The 21313-nt window shown below is 42.2% G+C and overlaps 1 protein-coding gene across 8 annotated transcripts in view; it reads left to right on the top strand.

The window, feature by feature from the left end:
* TMEM241 (transmembrane protein 241) overlaps positions 1-21313 on the top strand; it is a 107956-nt gene that overhangs the window by 13379 nt on the left and 73264 nt on the right. For all 8 annotated transcript variants that reach the window (XM_019930527.3, XM_073790587.1, XM_019930524.3 and 5 more), the window contains exon 4: positions 10003-10084. In XM_019930527.3, coding sequence (XP_019786086.2) covers positions 10003-10084 — 82 coding nt within the window. The remainder of the gene's footprint in view (positions 1-10002; positions 10085-21313) is intronic.

The raw sequence follows: 21313 nt of genomic DNA, 5'->3' as shown, positions 1-21313 counted from the left end.
CTTAAATTCATGTATTTTTGATATTCTTCCCAGTTGTTTTCTCTCCAGAGGAATGCTTTACATATATACATATGTTGAAATTCCTTTTTGGGGATAATACAGTGAACTTTCAAAACTTCCTCAGGAAACAAGCTTAGAGCCACGAAAAGGATAAAATATCAAATAAAAGCTGATTGGTGTTGGTGTGGTGATTGGGCTGGTACCTGGAGGGAGTCCAGGAGGCCAGTGATGGCAAAAGGACAGGAGTTTCTGAAGTATCAGCTTTATTGAAGTGTCATTTGCAAATAAAATTTTAAGATGTTTATAGTGTACAATGTGGTGATTGACTATACGTATACATTGTGAAAGATTCTCACCATCTAGTTAATGAACACATCCAGCACCTCACATATTTATCTTTTTTTTTTTTTTTTGCGGTACGCGGGCCTCTCACTGTTATGGCCTCTCCCCTTGTGGAGCACAGGCTCCAGATGCGCAGGCTCAGCAGCCATGACTCATGGGCCCAGCAGCTCCGCGGCATGTGGGATCTTCCCAGACCGGGACACAAACCCGTGTCCCCTGCATTGGCAGGCGGACTCTCAACCACTGCGCCACCAGGGAAGCCCCCCTTTTTTTTTTTCTTTTTTTTGGTGAGGACATTTAAGTTCTAGTCTCTTAGCAAATTTCAGTTATACAGTACAATGTGATCAACTGTAGTCAACGTGTTATACATTAGATCCTCATAGGATATGTTATTCATCATTCATGAGTACTCAATATACATTATTCATCTTGCAGCCGAAAGTTTGTGCACTTTCACCAAACCCTCCCTGTTCCCCTCACCCCCCCAGTCCCTGACAATCACTTTTCTACTCTCTATTTCTCTAAGTTTGACTTTTTAAAAAAAGATTCCATGTAATAAGTGATGCCATGCAGTGTTTGTCTTTCTCGGGATGGGATATTTTGACCTTTGACACCTGCAGGTCATGCCCACGCCACTCAGCATAGGAATCTGCTGGACTCACGATTTGTCATAGATACACCACGTGTGGAAGTCACTCTGAGTCCATATAACCCTTTCTGGCCTCTTAAGTCCATGGTGTGAAATGTAAACCTCCCCAGACTGAGATCAAAGGAGTTACGTCTTGCACATTAGCTTGGATTTGCAGTCCCTCGTGGACTGTGCACGGGCAAGGTGCTTGTACTGGGTTTTCTTTCTTCCTCACATCTATTAGAGATGAGATATGTGCCTCTTCTATCCTGCCTCACTTATTATTCGGGGACCTGGGTGGCCTATATTTCTTTTTCTTTTTTGGACTATATTTCTTAGTACTGACTTCTCTGTTCTGTGCCAGGCCTGGCATCTGTCTCCTAAGGCTCACTTAACTGCACATCCAGCCTTGGTCCTCCCAGGGGAGGGGTGAGGCGCCCAAGGGTACCACCACTCGAAAGTTCCAGACGTTGGGACCCAAGCTGCCTTATTCTAAATCAGGGGTCAGCAAACAAGAGCCAGAAAGTAAATGTTTTAGGCTTTGTGGGCCATGCAGTCTCTGTCACAACTACTCAAATCTGCTGTTGTAGCGGGAAAGCAGCCATGACAACGGAAGCGGATGGGTGTGTCTGTGTGCCAATAAAATGCTATTTTCAGCAGCAGGCAGCAGGCGGGATTTGGCCCGCGGGCCCTTGTTTGCTGCCTCCCGGCTCTAAGCTATCCTCTTTGAGAAACAGTGTCATCACAGGGTTCTTGGGTTCAAGTAATATTAGGGCTGGACAAGGGAGGGTGGCCCTCTGTGAGTCAGGGAGAGAGTAAGGAATGAAGGAGAAAGGTCTAAGAATAGGAGGAAGCAGCGAGAAAAGGGACTAAGACACTTTGAGGACCATATTCACCAGGAATGGACCAAAAAGATGAAATTAGATGTCTTCTATAAGTAGGAAGTTAATGTATGCAGAAGTCCTTTTGAATTGTAAAGCAAATGCTGATTTTACAGTTATAAGGTGTGTTACTGTTTTAGGCAGTGCCAATCAATGGTCAACACATCAACTCTGGTATCTTGGTCAGGTGTTATTTTCATGTTTGGAAACTGCTTTGAGGTCACTAGGTGTCAGTATAATGCAGAGAACTTTTAAGACTCAAGGATCGCTCCAGGCTCCCATGAACAGATAAACTAAGTGTTTTCAGGGAGCAGATGTTCCCTCAATAATGCATGCTCTATTTGAAAAACAAATGATTTAATTTAATTAGCCTTCATCTCAATAACAACAGTTTTATGATTCATGCCAACAGACTATTGTTAGCTTCTTGTAAAATGCTTTATTCATCAGGGTTCTTAGGGACAGTAGAGCGTGCACAAGCAGAAAAGAAAAAGTACACGATGCAAACAAGATGCAGCATATGTGCTTATAACTCACGTAGGAATAATTGCGTATCACCACTATTTTCAAAGCAGACCCTGTAGCAAATAGTCCTTCAATAGAGTAGAGCCTGCAGTCTTTCCCCCAAGGAGTTCCTGTAAGATCCCTCCTACACACACACAGACACACACACACACAGACACACACACACACACACACACACACACACACACACACACACACACACACCCCTACCCCTGGCTCAGCCCTCACACCACGGAGACTCGAGATTCTGTCAGGACCTCCTCAGGATTTAATCCCATCTTGCCTCCTTTGATGGCACGTAGAACAATGTAAGAATAAACCAGCACAGAAGGCCTAGGTGGTGCCACCTTATGAATTAAAGGTGGAGAGGAGGTGCCTTAATAGATGTGCCTCGTTTGTTCCTAATGCGCAGGCTGTTGGGTGTCTCAGAATCATGCAGTGTTAGAGCTGCCAAAGAGCGTCTCAGTCAGCTCAGGCTCCTGTCACAAAAGACCACGGACTGGGTACCTTAAACAGCAGACATTTATTTCTCACAGTTCTGGAGGCTGGGAAGTCCAAGATCAGGGTGCCAGTGTGGTTGGTTTCTGTTGAGGGTTTCTTGTGGGTTTACAGATGTCTGCTTTGTTCCTGTATCTTTACATGGTGGTAGTGTGTGTGTGTGGGAGAGAGAGAGGGGGAGAGAGAGAGAGAGAGATGGAGAAAGGAGGCATGCTCTCTTGTGTCTCTTCTTACAAGGGCACTAATCCCATCATGAGGGCTCCATCCTCATGACCTGATTACCTCCCAAGGGCCCCACCTCCAAATACCGTCATACTAGGGGTTAGGGTTTCAACATATGAATCTTGGGAGTACATAAACATGCAGATCATAGCAGAGAATGAGTCAGTATAACGTCTCTGGAAGGCAATTTTGTAACCAGTTACAAACTTTAACGTGTGTATCTTTGAACAGCAATTCCACTTCAGGAAATGTGTTCTGAATATTGTGAAAACATCATAAATATGAGCAGAGAACATATTCAAGGATAATCATTACTGTGTTAGAATAGTAAAAACCTAGGATAAGCTTAAATGTCAAGCAGTAGCCTGGTATTCAAGTATTAATAAATTGGGGATGACTTTTTTGACATGGAAAGATGTTAAGCAGGTTATAAAACAACCTGTGCAATTGGATCCCATTTTTGTTAAAATGTTCATACACGTGCATATGGATGCTGTTTGGAAGGAGATGTAACAAGGTATTAACAGTGGTTATCTTTGGGTAGTAGGATTGTAATTATAATGTTTTTCTTGATAATCTGTGTTTTCAAAATTTTCTAACATGGAAGGTACCACTTTTTAATAAGAAAAAGAGATAAATTATTAGAGGAAACAAAATAACTGCCTCCATTTCAAGTTTCTAAATTCACGTCTGTTGAAGAAAAACATGTTTGTTTTTTAATGCAGTTGGTTTTTTGTTGTCACAGTTATAGGCTACAACATGATCGTTACAAATGTTTATTGAATTTGAAATTCTTAGGATTCTCGCATTGGGGCCATTTCAAACAGGCAGACGGCAGGATGTGGAACCTTTTGCTTGCATCCCTACCTTTGACAACTGAGTAGCTGTAAGCGCCAGCAATTCTGTTCAGGGCAAAGTCTCTGAAGCACTTGAGAAAAGCAGAGGAAGAAATGTGAATTAGAGTCATGACTGCAGTTTCCTGTTGTATCTTGCTGCTTTGTACCAAACTAGCAAGAGAAGGGAAAACTCTTTTTTTTAAGTTACAAAAATAATACATGGTGATTCATTCAGCAAGTATTTGAGTGCCTACTGTCTATGCCAGGTATTGTGTTAGGTGTAAGGCGTGCATAATGAACAAAACAGACAAAAATCCTTGCCCTCATAGAGCTACATTCTAATTGATGCAGACAGACAAGAAACAACTAAAAATGAAAGTGGATGATGTAATAGGTGTAGAGAAAAATAGAGCTGGGTAAGTGGATAATGTGTATGTGTGTGTGCCTGAGTATGGGCCAGTGGATGGGGGGGGGGTTGTTATTTTATATAGGGTGGATAAGAAGGACTCATGGATAAGAAGCTGTGACAAAGCGAGAGAGAGGCATGGACATATATACACTACCAAACGTAAGGTAGATAGCTAGTGGGAAGCAGCCGCATAGCACAGGGAGATCAGCTTGGTGCTTTGTGACTGCCTGGAGGGGTGGGATAGGGAGGGTGGGAGGGAGCCGCAAGAGGGAGGAGATATGGGAACCTATGTATAAGTATAACTGATTCACTTTGTTATAAAGCAGGAACTAACACACCATTGTAAAGCAATTATACTCCAATAAAGATGTAAAAAAAAAAAAAGATGACTTTTGAGCAGAGATTTGAATACGTGAAGGAGTGAACCATGCAGGTATCCGGAGGGGGAGGGCTCCAGGCTGAAGAATGTTTGATGATCAACAATGAGGTCAAAAGCAGTTTTATTCCACTTGTAAATGGAAACATCACTGTAGATATCTTTAAATACCTCAACAACGATAATAATAAATAATAAAGTATAGTCAAGTAGTACATATGTAGCCTCCGAAAGATACCAATTTATATCCCACAGCAGTATATGAAGGCATTAATTTTATGACCCCCTGTATAAGATACCATCTTTTAAAAATTGCTAGTTTCTTGGGCAAAACTTGATATATCATTGTTTTATTTTAAAGTTCTTTTTAGTATTAGGGCGGTTGAATAACTTTTCACATGTTTATTGGCCATTTGTGTTTCTTGTGTGTGTGTGTATGTGTATGAGAGAGAGACGCACACGTACACATACACAGACAGACAGGAAAAGGAGAGAGAAAATTACCTATTTCTGTCCTTTGAATGTTTTTCTTTTGGGGAGTTGTTTTTTTTCTTATTGATTTGTAAACACTCATTATACATCAAGGATATTAAACTCCAACCTGTTTTATATGTTGCCAGTGTTTTTCCTGGTTTGCTAATCATCTTTTCATTTTCTTTATGGTGTTTTGGCCATCTTATGGCCATCTTAGGTGGATCTGTCAGTCTTTCCTAGTGGCATCTGAACTTGGAGTTATGTGTGGAAAAGCCAGAAGGAGAACATTTATTGAGTGTTGTTTTCAATGTGCCACGTGCTACCTCAATGCTGCGTATTCATTCTTTTAGCTAATTGTCTCAATAGCCTTCTGAGCATTATTATCCCCATTTTATAAATGTAAAACGGAGCTCTCACTGCAAACTAGCTTTAGAGTTGGGATATAAATCAACTAGCTTTAGAGTTGGATACAAGTCTTCTAAATAGGAAGGTTTGCCTGACCACATTCTTTCTACTACACAGAGCCTCCTGCTCTATACTTGTGCATCCTTCCTACTCCCACCTCTAGATAACCTAGATGACCCCTAGATGATCCCAGCCCTAGATGCCCTGACCTAGAAGAAAGGGCACAGCCCAGGGACATGTGTGAAGTGTGTCCATCCCTTAGAGCTGTTGGTTAAAGTTTTCAGCTAACTGCTGGAACATTCCTTGGGAGTGAAGAGAGCTAATTATAATTTCCAAAGATTTGAGCAACCATGTGAATAAGATTATACTCTCCAGTGCCCAGAACCAGGTACAGTTTCCATCACTTATTGCTGTATCTCCTGAGGAAAGAATCCTCAGTTTTAGCAGACCTACCTAGGATGTAAAAGTTAGTTGCCTTTCTTTCTGAAGAAAGGATTTTAAAGAAATGCTTCAAGAGATGGCAAAAACACAAAGAAGCACCGCCTTTGTAGCTGGTACTCACCTTGTTTCCACACTGCCTGGAAGAGTATGGAAAATTCAGTCATCATGAATTTTATCTGCCCCGGTAGCTGTTGAAAGGTCTGACCCCTCCATGTTGTAAGATCACACTTACAGTCGTGGAAACCTCTGGAAGCCAGAGGTCCAAATTCTAATTCCTGGAGCAGCCTGTGTATATTTTTTCTGGTTGAAGTTCTTCCTTTCTTTTTTTTTTAACAACAAAAAGAAACTTATGCTTTATTGAGAGAAAAATTCTACTCTAGTAGTAAGATATAGAGGAAAATTTAGTCAGACCTTGTGCTATGCTCTGTACTTACAGTACTTACAGAGATGGAATTTTTTTTTTTTTTTTTGGCTTAAAATAACACAGGTTTGTTATCTTACAGTTCTGGAATTCAGAAGTCCAAAATGGTTTCACTGGGATAAAAAGTCTTTGGCTGTAAAGAATTTGTTACAATTAGGAAATTTTTCCTGCATTTTTTATGTTACAAAACTTTGCAGTACATCTTAAGTTTTCAAAGGTCCCAATTCCTTTTCAGAAATTTTTCCCCAGAAAATTTATATTTATACATATCTTCTAATTTTGCCTAAACTTTCGTTTTGAAGTTATTTCTTTGTATTTTAGGGCGGAGGGGTTAAAATACAAGAGGTTCCATAGCGCTGTTTTATTTCCCTAGCGCTGTTTTATTTCCCTCACGTCCAGATACCCTGACGTCTCCTGAAGTATGTATGAGAGTAGGCGGGAGTTTTCTTTGTTTAGGAGTGGGTGGGGCACGCATGTCTGGGGCCTCACTGGCCTTCCATTCTGAAGTGTCGGGCTTGCCACAGCTGGGCCAGCCGCTATTCGCCCCGCACACGCCTTCCTTCCTTCGTCATCATGCTCCCCACAGTACATGCTCTGGGCTTCCTTCTAGGGCACAGCATGTCATGGGACTTGGCCCTTAATGTCTAATGGGAAAGCCTTTTCCTAGAAGAGTAGCAATTGGTCGGTATTAGCTTGGCCCTTTAGGATGGAGGCTGGCATTTCCATTCTTTGTTCACCTTTCGGTTGGAAGTACAGATGTCTGTGATGGCAGCAGGACTAGTAATAGCAGAATATTTCTCAGATAACCAGCTGCTTGAGCTGCTACCAGGGCAAAATCATGTTGTGTTTGCAACTTATTTATTTATATATCATTGTCTCACATTAGATTATTATGAGATCCTTGAGGGTAAAGTATGAGAGGCGGTTAAAAGCAAGGTTTTAAGTCAGACAGGCCTGAATTCAAATTGTGGCTTTGCCATTACCAGCTTTTCTGACCATAGACAAATTACTTAAACTCTTTGTGCCTCGGTTTCCTCATCTGCACAGTGGGGGTAATAATGATAATAATAATGATACTTTCCTCGTGAGATTGTTGTGCAGATTTTATTATTTTTTTTTATTTATCTATTTTTAGATAAATATTTTTTGGCCACGCTGCACAGCTTGCAGGATCTCAGTTCCCCCACCAGGGATTGAACCCAGGCCACAGCAGTGAAAGCCTGGAATCCTAACCACTAGGCAACCGGGGAACTCCCACAGATTTTAAAAAGATTACAGTGTAGAAAACATTTAGCACAGTGCCTGGTTTGCAGCAAGGGCTCAAAAAATGTCATTGGTGATGCTGCTGTGTTTTTTTGTGGTTTGTTTGTTTTTTAAATTTGTTTTTGGCTGCTTTGGGTCTTTGTTGCTGCGAGCGGGCTTTCTCTAGTTGCGGAGAGCGGGGGCTACTCTTCGTTGTGGTGCGAGGGCTTCTCGTTGTGATGCATGGGCTTCTCATTGTGGTGGCTTCTCTTGTTGTGGAGCACCGGCTCTAGGTGTGCGGGCTTCAGTAGTTGTGGCACGTGGGCTTCAGTAGTTGTGGCTCGTGGCTCACGCAGGCTCAGTAGCTGTGGTGCACAGGTTTAGTTGCTCCGTGGCCTGTGGGATCTTCCCGGACCAGGGCTTGAACTCATGTCCCCTGCATTGGCAGGTGGATTCTTAACCACTGTGCCACCAGGGAAGTCCCTGATGCTGCTGTTAATATTAACTCTGGCGCTCTGAGCACCTTGCAAGTTGCTGTGAGTTTGGCTGAATGACTATATACAGGAAGTAGGGTTCGAAGACCTTATCTGAGACTAGAAACGTTTTCATGCCCTGTTCCCTGGGAAGTTGTACCAAAGCAGGTCTGATGATAGAGTGCCTGCCCATGTTAATAAAATTAACAAAGAACACTTCTTGAACAGGCTCCATCCCAGGACAGCAGTTCATTGAGTTACTTGGGATTATTATGTTGTATCCTGCTGGAATGTCTCCATTAATTTATATTTATTTTAGAATAACTCTGGGAACTTGAATTAGTGAACCGAATGCATTTGTAACTGATGAGGGAAGCAAATTGCACCCTCAGTGATGTGTACTCTATGGAAAGACTGGGATTTTGCTTTGTAAAACTTTATTTCAACATAACTATACTTACAGAAATACACTCATATTGGTTATTAGAATGCAATTTAACTTATCCTACACAATTTGGACCAAAAAACTTGGTACATGGTTTGCTTTAAAAAAGAAAGAAAAAGTATTTGCAATCTGGTTTATTTTTCATCTATTACAAATGTGTATAAAAGATCCACCATCAAATGCTGCTAAAGCAAACAGCATGAACCTTGAGAAATTAAACTTTGGTTTGTCTCTGAAAAATAACATGTATTGCACTGTAAAAGTTTATAAAATTGGTGCAACAAAACATTGTTGTAATGTTTCAATGCCAGTTCACAAAGTTCAATAACTAATGGATGTTGATGATGAGGGTGGGGAGAGCCTATGTGTACGTATGAAAATATAAAACCTCTCCGATCTAGTTAATATTGCATGCAGATCACAAGTTTACTCAAACCAAGATTCAGATAATTTCTTAAATCTGAATTAACACTACCGGTCCAGTTCATCTGCTGTCAACAAGGAAACTGCACCGTAGCTGTTTTTCTGATTTCTGCAAAAAAGAAAATGAAGTTTTTTCCCCCAGGTTTTCAGTGTAGAACTGAAACTACAGGAATGGTATTCTGAGGAGAGCAAGATTCTAAACTGTGTTGAAAAAGCAGTTCTTGGGACTGGCTGTCCAGTGGTTAGGACTCCATGCTTTCACTGCCAGGGGCCCGAGTTTGGTCCCTGGTCAGGGAACTAAGATCCTGCAAGCCACGCAGTGTGGCCAAAAAAAAGAAAAAAAAAGAAGAAAAAGAAAAAGCAGTTCTTGGTGTGGCCACAAGGGAATCAAAGAAATGTGCCCTTGAGAAGTCCTTGGAGATTCCCTGAACTGGCATCCCAGGTAATCGGTTGAGGCTCAGCAGTTGGCCACCCAGCTCAAGTTCAGGCACTCTTTTCAATTCCATCCTTTCACACTGTGGTTCCTTTTGTTGTGGTTCCCTGGAGCTGTTTGGTACCTTGCCTAGGTAAATAGCCTTTAAAAATTTTTAAAAATAATTTGGCATGTATTCAAAGCCTCTGGCTACTTAAATTCCAAAGAATAACATTCACTGCTCCTTTTAAAAAAAATCAGATCTGTTCTTTCTCCCAACCTGCAGGAAACCTTTTCCATCTCCAGCTCGTCTGTGCCCGACTGTGGGATCAGTAACGCCACATCGTTGGCTGAGTGATGGACTGTAGGCAGGATGGCTTGGTCAGCTTCCGTCCCTCTCGATGATACAGAGCAAATCATGCTTCACAAGTCACCTGGGGATGTTTAGACAACCACGAGTGCTGTATTTGGTGTATGGGAGCATCATACCTTCCAGCGAGGTCTTTTGGACATAAAGTGACAAATCTATGGCCTCTTTCCCTTTTACAGATCTGATGTTTTGACATGGCTTCCTGCTTCAGTGCTGTTTGTGGGTATCATCTATGCTGGTTCCAGAGCACTGTCCAGACTGGTAAGTGTTAGAGGCTTTGGGGGGGACAGTCCCTTTCCCTTCTTCCCCTTTGCCTTTAACTTGTTGCACCTTGGATCAATCGGGGGCAAAGCAACAGCTTTAATGATGGCACAGTAGATTGAAGAACAAGTCTTGGGGCTGAGGCCAATGTGGAGTGGCCCCACTCCCTGAATTGAAGATAACCAGATAACAGGGAAGGACTGACTTGTTTTACAAGATGGAGAGCTGCAGATGGAGACGCAGGAAGCCGGAGTAGTGATATCTGTGGAGCCTGCTCTGCGTGGATACACCCTGTCCTTGGGAGCAGGGAGGGTGGGCTCAGTCTGCTCCTTGCTTCCGGGGACCGTGACCCTGCCCATCAATAACACAGCCTGGGCGGGCTGGGCTTAGTCGTGGGTTCGCATGCTTGGCACGGAATTGATGCCCAGTACACAGGGACACTAGTGCAACAAGTGTTCATTCTGTCCTCCCACCCAGACCCCAGGACTGAGCTCCTCAAAGGAGGGTACTGTGAGGAACAGACTTCTTCCAGCTATGTTATATATGATATGGAACTCCAAAAATTTAGTTATTTTGCCACCAAAGGAGAATCCATAAATATCAGCATTGACCAGAGTCTCAGAACGTGGCTTAAAACTCAGGAACTTTTTGTTTTCATATACTTAAGGTTTTGTTTTGTTTTTTTAATTGGGGTATAGTTGCTTTACAATGTTGTATTACTTTCTGCTGTACAACGAAGTGAATCAGCTATATGTATACATATATCCTCTCCCTCTTAGACCTCCCTCCCACCCCACCCCCCATCCCACCCACCTAGGTCACCACAGAGCACCAAACTGATCTCCCTGTGCTATACAGCTGATTTCCACTAGCTATCTATTTTACACATGGTAGTGTTTATATGTCAATCCCAATCTCCCTATTCATCCCACTTCCCCCTCCCCCACCGAGTCCACATGTCCGTTTTCTACATCTGCATCTCTATTCCTGCCCTGCAGATAGGTTCGTCTGTACCATTTTTCTAGATTCCACATATACGCGTTAATACACGATGTTTGTTTTTCCCTTTCTGATTTACTTCAATCCGTATGACAGACTCTAGGTCCAGCCAAGTCTCTGCAAATGACCCAATTTCGTTCCTTTTTATGGCTGAGTAATATTCCATTGTATATATGTACCACATCTTCTTTATCCATTTGTCTGTCGATGGGCATTTAGGTTGCTTCCATGACCTGGCTATCGTAAATAGTGCTGCAGTGAACATTGGGGTGCATGTATCTTTTTGAATTATGGTTTTCTCAGGGTATATGCCCAGTAGTGGGATTGCTGGGTCATATGGTAGTTCTATTTTTAGTTTTTTAAGGAACCTCCATACTGTTCTCCACAGTGGCTGTATCAATTTACATTCCCATCAATAGTGCAAGAGGGTTCCCTTTTCTCCACACCCTCTCCAGCATTTATTGTTTGTAGATTTTTTGATGATGGCCATTCTGACTGGTATGAGGTGATACCTCATTGTAGTTTTGATTTGCATTTCTCTAATGATTAGTGATGTTGAGCATCTTTTCATGTGTTTGTTGGCCATCTGTGTGTCTTTTTTGGAGAAACGTCTATTTAGGTCTTCAGGAATGGTTTTATACTCTAATTGCTGTTTTTAATCTATCAGAAAATGATTGTATTCTAATGTTTGAAAACATGAGAAATTTTCAAACGATTCAGTCTTTTAATGTAAAGTTTGTTGTTATGTTGGCCCCTTAGGCCTCAGATATGAAAACAGTAAAAACAAAATGTGCCTCTCTGGATAATAATAGTATTGTGAGGACAACTCCAAAGCTGCAAAGTAGTGGCTGAGAATTAACTGCGATAATTTCTAAATTAAATCGATAATTTCTAAATTAAATCATCATTTTCCTTTCATGATTCATAAGCTTGAGTAGATGAGATGATGTGTGTGATGGGGGAGAAAATAGCCTGGGTGACCTAAGAAGTGAGACACAGAGCACGTTGGTGCTGAGCCCAGAACAGGGGGCCAGGCTGGCTCTCAGCTGCCGCTCTTGATGCTGTCAGGCTCCTCCAAGTCCATGACCTCTCTTTACGGCCTCTGGCCTGCAGGGGGAGCTTCCTCTTCTATAGCAGAGTATAGGATTTGACTGGAAAACAAAAAACAATCTTTCGTTGTACAAAAGTTTTTGACATTTTTTGTAGGCTCTGGATAGTTATGGATGCCAGAGTTTTGAAGTTTGAATAACTAAGGTGTTGTGCTAATAATGATAATAATTTTTTGTTTGTATAGTGCTTTTTTTTGTTTGTTTGTTTGTTTGTTTGTTTTTTGCGGTACGCGGGCCTCTCCCGTTGCGGAGCACAGGCTCCGGATGCGCAGGCTCAGCAGCCATGGCTCATGGGCCCAGCCGCTCCGCTGCATGTGGGATCTTCCCGGACCGGGGCACGAAGCCGTGTCCCCCGCATCAGCAGGCGGACTCTCAACCACTGCGCCACCAGGGAAGCCCTGTATAGTGCTTTTTCATGTGTTCTCCGGAGTGATTTCCTTTGTATCTTTTCATGTGAGTCTCACAGTCACCTGATATGTGAGGCACATGTTAATAACCTGGCAGAGGAAAACATGTAGGTGTGGGAAGTCTCGGTAAGCTGACTCTAGTCCCAGGTAGTGGCAGCTCTTCTGACTCCCCACCTTTTGCCTTTTCAGATTTGTCTCTTTAGGATCAAGGTATATGGGTTTTAGAATGAGCCCAGGGTACAGTAGACATGCATAAACTTGAGACTCTTGGTTGCAAGTGTTAGAAAGCTCACCAACTGGTCTAAGTAAAGGGAAATCTCCTGGTTCACATTAATGAAAAGTCATAGTGTAGAAACTGCTTCAGGCATGGCTTGACCCAGAGGTTCCAATGACCTACTCAGAATCCAGCTTCTGTCTCTCGTTCAGTTCTGCTCTCTGTCTTTGCTTCATTTCACAGCCAGGCTCTCGCCTCATGGATGTTGTTGACTTCAGGCTGACATCCTCACAATTTTAAGTCTAATGGAAAGACTGTCTTCCTTGTAGCTTCTGTATGGGTCTCACAGTTCACTCTGATTGCATCAGTCAGGACCACTGCCCATCCCAGGTCTAAAAGCTGGATGGACTTACATTGATTGACCAGTCCTGGATCATGACTTTTCTGAACCATTCACTGTGACTGGAGAGACTCAGAGCACTGGTTGGCCCACCCTGGTCATACAGGATCCCCAGCTGGACCCACAGACTGAGAAAGGGTGAGGCAGATGCTTTATATTGGAGTGCTTTACCAAGGAAGAGATAAGGAGGCTAGGTGGCAAAAAAACCCTCAAAAGTCCATTGTAAATGTCAATCTAGTACGTCTCAGGCAGATGGAGATTTCTGTAACCTGGAACAATGCTTCTCAGAGTGTGGTCCACAGAAGGTGATAGCCTGTGAGCTCTTTGTTACCTGTCTGTAAGGAGATTGTGCCAGAATGGGCATCACGCTTGGCACTAAACACGCTGATTAGTTTGAGCTGACATTTTTTTTTCATAGCAGGACTTTTTGAGGAAGGAAGCAGTGCACTGACTTATATTCTGTGCGAGGTCCTTATCTTTTGGAGGGACCGCATTGGAGTGCCCCTGGCCTAGAGCACAGACTTCTCTCATTGGCAGGAGGAAGCTGCTGCGATTCAAACTCTGAGCAAAGGGAAACAACCCCAAACCAAATATATCCAGTTAGAGTAGGAGGAGGACAGAAAGGAGACACTTATTATTGTTTTTTTTAGTGAAATAACTCAACCCAGCATCTGTTCTTTGTTTTCTGAGTTTTTTGTTTTTACGTAGTTGCTTAAAAATTTAGAGTGGATGAAACACGAGGCACTCGTACAGCTTGTGTTAGATGGAAAACCCGCGTCAGTGTACTGGTGCCAGGCTGGCAGTTTCATGAATCCACGAGGACCTGGGGGAAACATGCTCAGTTAAAATCCGTGGGTGTGTTGTTATGCAAAACACTTAGGAAGTTGCTGTGCTCCATAAAGGCCTCCTTCATCTGACAAGACTTTGAAGCTATCCTTCTGATGTGCAACTCCTGAGAGTAAGCTGATGTAACTCTTCAAAGGCGAGGTGGGGACAGTTCTTTATTGATTTTTCTACCTGGAACTCACAACCGAATGATAGAATTAAGGGAAGGAGATTGTTCTTGTGGCTGTCCATTCAGCAAATATTTATTGGGGAATCTACTTCTGGGGGCTTAATGAGGAAGAAGACCTGCTTCCTGACCTTGAAGAACTTCCAGGGGAATCCGTGAGAGACACACAACTCACCACGGGAACAGGCATCGTGAATAGTCAGTGTTATATATGTGTGCCGGGCACTTCGTATTGTTAACCCTCATGACATATGAAGTTGGACTTAATTACTCCCATTTACAGTTCAGGAAACTGAGATGCAAATTATTTGACCAAGGTCACCAACTAGTAAATGTTAAAGCGGAGATGCAAACTCAAGCCTGTGCGACGATAGTGGTTCATCTGCAACGCTTACCTTCTTTCCTCCCTAAATCACAATAAGCAAAGGAGATGAGCCCATCAGGATGGAGCTGGGAGGAGGGGAGAGGAGCCGTGTGGCTGTCCTCCCTTCTACAGGGGCTAATTTAGCTCTGCTTCGCCAGCGTTCCTGCCCTGAATAAGGTCACAGTGATGAGGGCTGATGGCATGAATGTCAGTCTTTGGAGGGACAGGACAACGTCAACCAGTCGTTATTACTCTTATTATAATTTCCCTGCCGCAGCCCTTCTCAGCTGGACAGGACTGCCTCAAAGCCTGTGCTGGTGAGTGTTTAGAACAGATGTGCAGATTCTTACACTCAGGAGCTTCAGGGAGAAGCCATCCCAGTGCTGGTGATCTGGGTGCTCAAACCATGCTCTTTTCTTGCTTAGGGTCAGCAGTTGGAAGACTCTGCAAATCTAAACTGAGGCATCTCGACAGGACTGGCCTTGGTTTCCTACCCAGCACTTTGATCTTGAGCCTTCCCTAACTGCTTGTCAGGGTTTCTGTCTTCACTCAACACAATGGAATAGAGATTGGCCGGGGGTGTCGGTGAGGAAACACACATGGATAATCAGACTCGCGTGGAGTGAAATCACTCAATTAAGCAAACTGGAGCCTGTGGGTTCCCTCCCGCTTGGTTTGGCTCCAGTATCACGTAAGGGATCTTGGATCCACAGGGAAAAGGACGTAAATGTTGATCTGTCAGTAGAATGGAGACCCTTCCCCTAAGGTTCCCTGTCACTGTGGTTAGAGGCAGTTCTCTTTCACATGGTTTTCTCATCAGAGGTGATCAGAGTCCGATTGCAAGGATTACTTAAGATGTGGGCGCAGTGGCAAAATAATAACCCCCTCCTCTGCATTTTAGTTATGTTCCTGCCCCATCTAAAGATGTTTTCCATAACCCTTATAAAATGACTTATTAAAACTGGGCTCCAAGCGGAAAACTTCATGACACTGGACTTAGCAGTGATTTATTGGCTGTAACAGCAAGACACGTGCAACAAAAGAAAAAAATAGGCAAATTGGACTTCATCAAAATGAAAAACTTCGGTGTATCTAAGCACGCTGTCAACAGAGTAAAATGGCAATTCACAGAATGGGAGAAAATATTTGAAAATCATCTATCTGATAAGGGATTAATATCCAGAACACATAGAAAACTCCTAAAATTCAACAACAAAAACCAAACAACCTGATTGAAAACTGGGCAAAGGACTTGAATAGACATTTCTCCAAAGAAGATATGCAAATGGCCACTGAGCCCATGATGAGGTACTCAACATCATTACGCATTAGGGAAATACAAATCAAAATCATGAGATACCACTTCGTGCCCATTAGGATGACTGTTATCAAAAAAATAGAAAATAACAAGTGTTGGTGAGGGTGTGGAGAAATTGGAACTCTTGTGCGCTGCTTTTGGGAATGCAAAAATGATACAGCTGCAATGAAAAACAGTATGGTGATTCCTCAAAAAATTGAAAATAGAGTTACCCTATGAGCCAACAAAAAAATTGAAAGCAGGGACTTGAGCAGGTATTTTGTATACCTGTGTTCACAGCAGCATTATTCACAGTAGCCAAAAGTTGGAAACAATCCAAGTGTCTGTTGACAGATGAATGGATAAACAAAATAGTATATCAGTACAATGGAATATTATTCAGGCTCAAAAAGGAAGAAAATTCTGACACATGCTACAACATGGATGAACCTTGAAGACATTATGTTAAATGAAATAAGTCAGTCACAAAAGGACAAGTCCTGTATGATTCTACTAATATGAGTTACTTAGAAGAGTCAAATTTATAGAGACAGAAAGTATTGGTGCTTACCAGGAGCTGTGGGCTGGGGAGAATGGGGAATTATTGTTTAATGGGGACAGAATTTCAGATGAAAAGAGTTCTGTGAAAGGATGGTGGTGATGGTCGCACAGCAATGTGAATGTGCTTAATGCCACTGAACTATACACGTAAAAACGGTTAAAATGGTAAAGTTTATGTGTCTATTTTACCACAATTAAAAAGATATGTTTATAACTCCCCTCCCCAGGCTACAACAGAGATTTTCTTGAGGATTATATGGGGGAGGGGGATATGTTCTCACTCACCTCACTCAGAGCCCTTTCCGGTGCTGTAGGAGGTGCATATTTAATTTAACTGAATTCATTCCTATGCACTCGTGTAAAAAAAGGGTGAGAAAAATAGCAGTTCACTGAGAGCAGGCCAACCTGCCCTCTGTAGTAGCATGTGCATTTATGGCCCCAAGTGAGGTTCTTATTCCCATGCATCTTACAAGCTGGCGTTCTAAGCTGCCTATTTTTCAAACAAAAAGGCCCCCAAACACAGGTCAGCTACTTTATGTGATGAACAGATGAAGGAGGGAGGTGGCCTCCAAGCTGGTGCTGGAGATACTCTGGCAAAGAGGGAGTCTGGCCCTCTGCCCTCAAGGAGTTGACCCGGGAGTTCCCTGGAGGTCCAGTGGTTAGGACTCCACGCTTTCATTGCCAAGGGCCTGGGTTCGATCCCTGGTCGGGGAACTAAGATCCCAAAAGCCGCTTGGTGTGGCCAAAAAAAAAAAAAAAAGGTGTTGGCCAGTTAATGACAGAATGATAAAACTAATGTAAACAAACACTCAAATTTATCTCATGCCAATCAGTTTTTGAATATATTCATTTATATGTACACATAAACATATTCAAACACCTCAACTGTCTTCCCAAAAGGATGTGTTGTGGCTTAAAAGAATAATGATGATGAAAATAAGATAAGCATTTCTTATGAATAGAATTTAAAAGAAATCTAGGTCAAGGGTAATTGAAGAAGAACTAGATGAGACCACAGAGAGACTTAGCACATATCTTATGAAATAAATACAGTTGGGCCTTGGAAAGATGAGAAAGCTCTCATCTTTCTGCAGCCGAATAAAGAAGTTACGAGACTCTCAGTGCTTGTAAAAGAAAAGCGGGTTGTTGCCGCAGACATGCGTCTTCCTTGCTGTCAGGTCCTGAGTCCTCATAAAGGGTAAACTGAGCTACTTAGGGTCTTCAATCGCATCCTTATAACAAACACAACGGTAACCTGATTTCTGGGATTCTTAGTGCATTTTGGAGGCCTAATGACAGCACAGTTCAGTAGGAGCGATTCTCTGGGGCTAAAATCTCTGCTCTCCAATTATCCGGCCCCCTTCCTGTAGGAACAGTTATTTCTGGCATGCATGATTTTGATGAAAACTAGGCAGCCAACAGTTCAAAGGTACATTCTTTGGCAAGGGCCTGGCGAGCAATTATTGTATATTGCAGATTAAGTCCACGTCCACATATTTAAAAATCACCCAAATTGAAGTTAGGATTGATGTTTTTCTATAAAAACTTAGAAGTCAACCCAGGACTTGGCTAAGGGAGTCATCCCCACTCCTACAGCATGACCCGAGGCCATGCCTGTGGGCAGGGCCAGGATTTTCCATAGAAAACTGTTTTAAGTCAGTTCCAACACCTGAACAAATAACAATCAAGGCTTGAAAATTCCACTCTGGGAAGCATGGGAATAATGAAAAATCTTAAGTAATAGTTACCAATTTCTCTTTACATCCAGAGAAAAATTTCCAATGGTACATGGATGCAATGTAAAATTATAAGTGAATGTTAAAATTTTAAGAATAAATTAGTTGCAAACTGTGCCCCTAAGTAATGAAATGAATTGGACTGTAGGGTAGTTGAATTCGGTCAATTACATTTTGTGTCAAAATTGATACCTTGGGCTTCATGGTAGTTGATCTTGAGCCATTTTTCCTGATGAAATATGGTGGGGACCTTTTGTTATTGAGCCCGTTCTTAGAGTCTTGATGTGAAAGAACAGACTTGTTTTTCTGTTCTCTTTAGCAGCAAGCTAGTGTCTAGATCATCTAAAGTGATTTCAAATTATTAAGAGGCAGGTTAAAAAGGAGAACCAAAATACATCCTTTCTTTTTTCTCATCCGTATAACTGGAATGTTAATAGTATCTCCCTCATAGATTTATTATGATGATTCAATATGTAAAAGCAATTAAAACAGAGTCTGGGGGCTTCCCTGGTGGCACAGTGGTTAAGAATCTGCCTGCCAGTGCAGGAGACATGGGTTTGAGCCCTGCTCTGGGAAGATCCCACATGCCGCAGAGCAACTAAGCCCGTGTGCCATAACTACTGAGCCTATGCTCTAGAGCCTGCAAGCCACAACTACTGAGCCTGTGCGCTGCAACAACTGAAGCCCGTGCATCCTAAAGCCCATGCTCCACAACAAGAGAAGCCACCACAATAAGAAACCCATGCACTGCAACGAAGAGTAGCCCCAGCTCTCCACAACTAGAGAAAGCCCATGTGCAGCAACGAAGACCCAACACAGCCAAAAATAAATAAATAAATAAATTTATTTAAAAAAAAAACCGTACAGTGACAGCAGTAACATTTAAAAAAAACAACAGAGTCTGGTACATAGGAAGTATTCAATATATCTTAGCTATTATTGTTATCATATCTCAGAACTTTTTATTTTGTTTTTTTGCCAGCACTGTGTGGCTTGTGGGATCTTATTTCCCCAACCAGGGATCGAACCTGTGCCCCCTGCAGTGGAAGCGCAGAGTCTTAACCACTGGACCGCCAGGGAAGTCCTCATTTCTCAGAACTTCTGTCTGATTTCACAAAAATAAGTCCTGCTGAACCTCACTCCATAAAGATAAAAGGCAGGTTTTCTAAAATAATCAGTCACTGGAGTCTCTTGAACTAATAACGTAGTTCAGACTGGGGCTTCATGCACAGAGGTGGAGGCCAAGGGAAAATCGGTAATCATAAATTGTAGACTGCCTTAATACTGTTTTTCATAGATCTCTATGGAGGCTGATAAAATCAGTCGTGGAATTACTGTTTCTAAAGCCTGTTAGCTCCTCAGTCGAAAAAATGGCTTGAGAAATTCAGATTAAAAAATTTTTAAGTGGAAATGGAAGATATCCCTTTAAAAAATGGCATAGAGTTTACTCCGAGATCATCTGTTTTAGATCATACCAGTTATATTGCTGGAGGAAGCAGACTGGCAGGATTTGGAACACAATGGTATTGGACATTGCACAGTTGTAGGTCCAGGAAGTTTATACTGGGGGCTTGCTGTAACTTGGCTCCATAACATCGAGACTGGGAGCGTGGGCGTTGCCGTTACTGGGTTGGAGTCATGGAGTCATACCCAGAACTAGTTGTGAGCTCGCCAGCAAGCTGCCCCATCACTCTAAGCTTCAGTTTCCTTGTCTGTAAATCAGGGCAACAAGCATCCGTGGATACAGTTGTTGAGATATGGTTTAAATAAGAGAATGCAATTAAAATAATTAGCACTGTGCTGAACACATTGTTGGTATCTATTATTAGAGAACTTTAATATCAGTTCTGGGGACTTTCCTGGTGGTCCAGTGGTTAAGACTCCGCGCTCCCAATGCAGGGAGCCTGGGTTCCATCCGTGGTTGGGGAAATAGATCCTGCATGCATGACTCAACTAAGAGTTTGCATGCCACAACTAAGGAACCCACATGCTGCAACTAAAGATCTTGTATGCTGCAACTAAGACCCGGTGCAGCCAAAAATAAATAATTAATAAATAAATATTTAAAAAATTTTTTTTAATTTAAAAAATTAAAAGGCAACTTTCTTTTAAAAAATTAAAAATAAAATAGAATAAAAAATAAAGTAAAATCAGTTCTGTATGTGTAGATAGATCCTTTTCCAGAATCTGATCAGAATCTCCTAGGCAGATGGAGAAACCTGTCCACAGTTTATAAAACTGAGAAAATTAAGCCTCCTTGAAGTCTAGAGTTAGCGTCTAGAGTCACCCTAAATCTCGTTTCCTTACTGATTTTATAGTCAAGGAGGCAAAAGCATTTTAAATCAGGGCTTAATTTTAAATAAATAAGATCCAGGTTGCCCTTTCATTTTCATGTCATGTACCACAGGGTTAACCTTTCTAAGATTTTCTGTGCTATCTTCTTAGGCTCAGACCTAGAAGGCCAGGGCCCACGTTTTCCAAACATGAGCCCAATGGATAAAGCCAATTAAAAAAAAAATCTCTTTAATAATCTTAAAATACATAAAGAATAATTGAAAATATAAAAGTTTAAGAGGGATAAAAAGAAGCACAAAAGATGAAAAACATAGAAAATAATTAAAATAAAGGATGATTTTAAAAGGAAAAAAGTTTCAGCTGCACTTTTAAAAGAGGAGAGAACGTTAAAAAGGCAAGAAAAATGTAAGGTGAGAGCTCAGAATGAAATGAAACAGTGCGAGTTAGAACAAAATACCAAAATAGGGCAGAGCTATACAGTGATAAAAGTCTTAAAGACAAGATAAAAATATATACTCCCAGGGACTTCCCTGGTGGCACAGTGGTTAAGAATCCACCTGCCAATGCAGGGGACCCGGGTTCAAGCCCTGGTCCGGGAAGATCCCACATGCCGCGGAGCAACTAAGCCCGTGCGCCACAACTACTGAGCCTGCACTCTAGAGCCCACGAGCCACAACTACTGAGCCCACATGCCACAACGACTGAAGCCCGCGCCTAGAGCCTGTGGTCCACAACAAGAGAAGCCACCACAATGAGAAGCCCGTGCACCGCAACGAAGAGTAGCCCCCGCTCATCGCAACTAGAGAAAAGCCTGCACACAGTAATAAAGACCCAA

Source organism: Tursiops truncatus, chromosome 13 (assembly GCF_011762595.2).
Source record: "Tursiops truncatus isolate mTurTru1 chromosome 13, mTurTru1.mat.Y, whole genome shotgun sequence".
Classification (NCBI taxonomy): domain Eukaryota; kingdom Metazoa; phylum Chordata; class Mammalia; order Artiodactyla; family Delphinidae; genus Tursiops; species Tursiops truncatus.
This window is presented reverse-complemented; position numbering and strand designations above follow the sequence as displayed.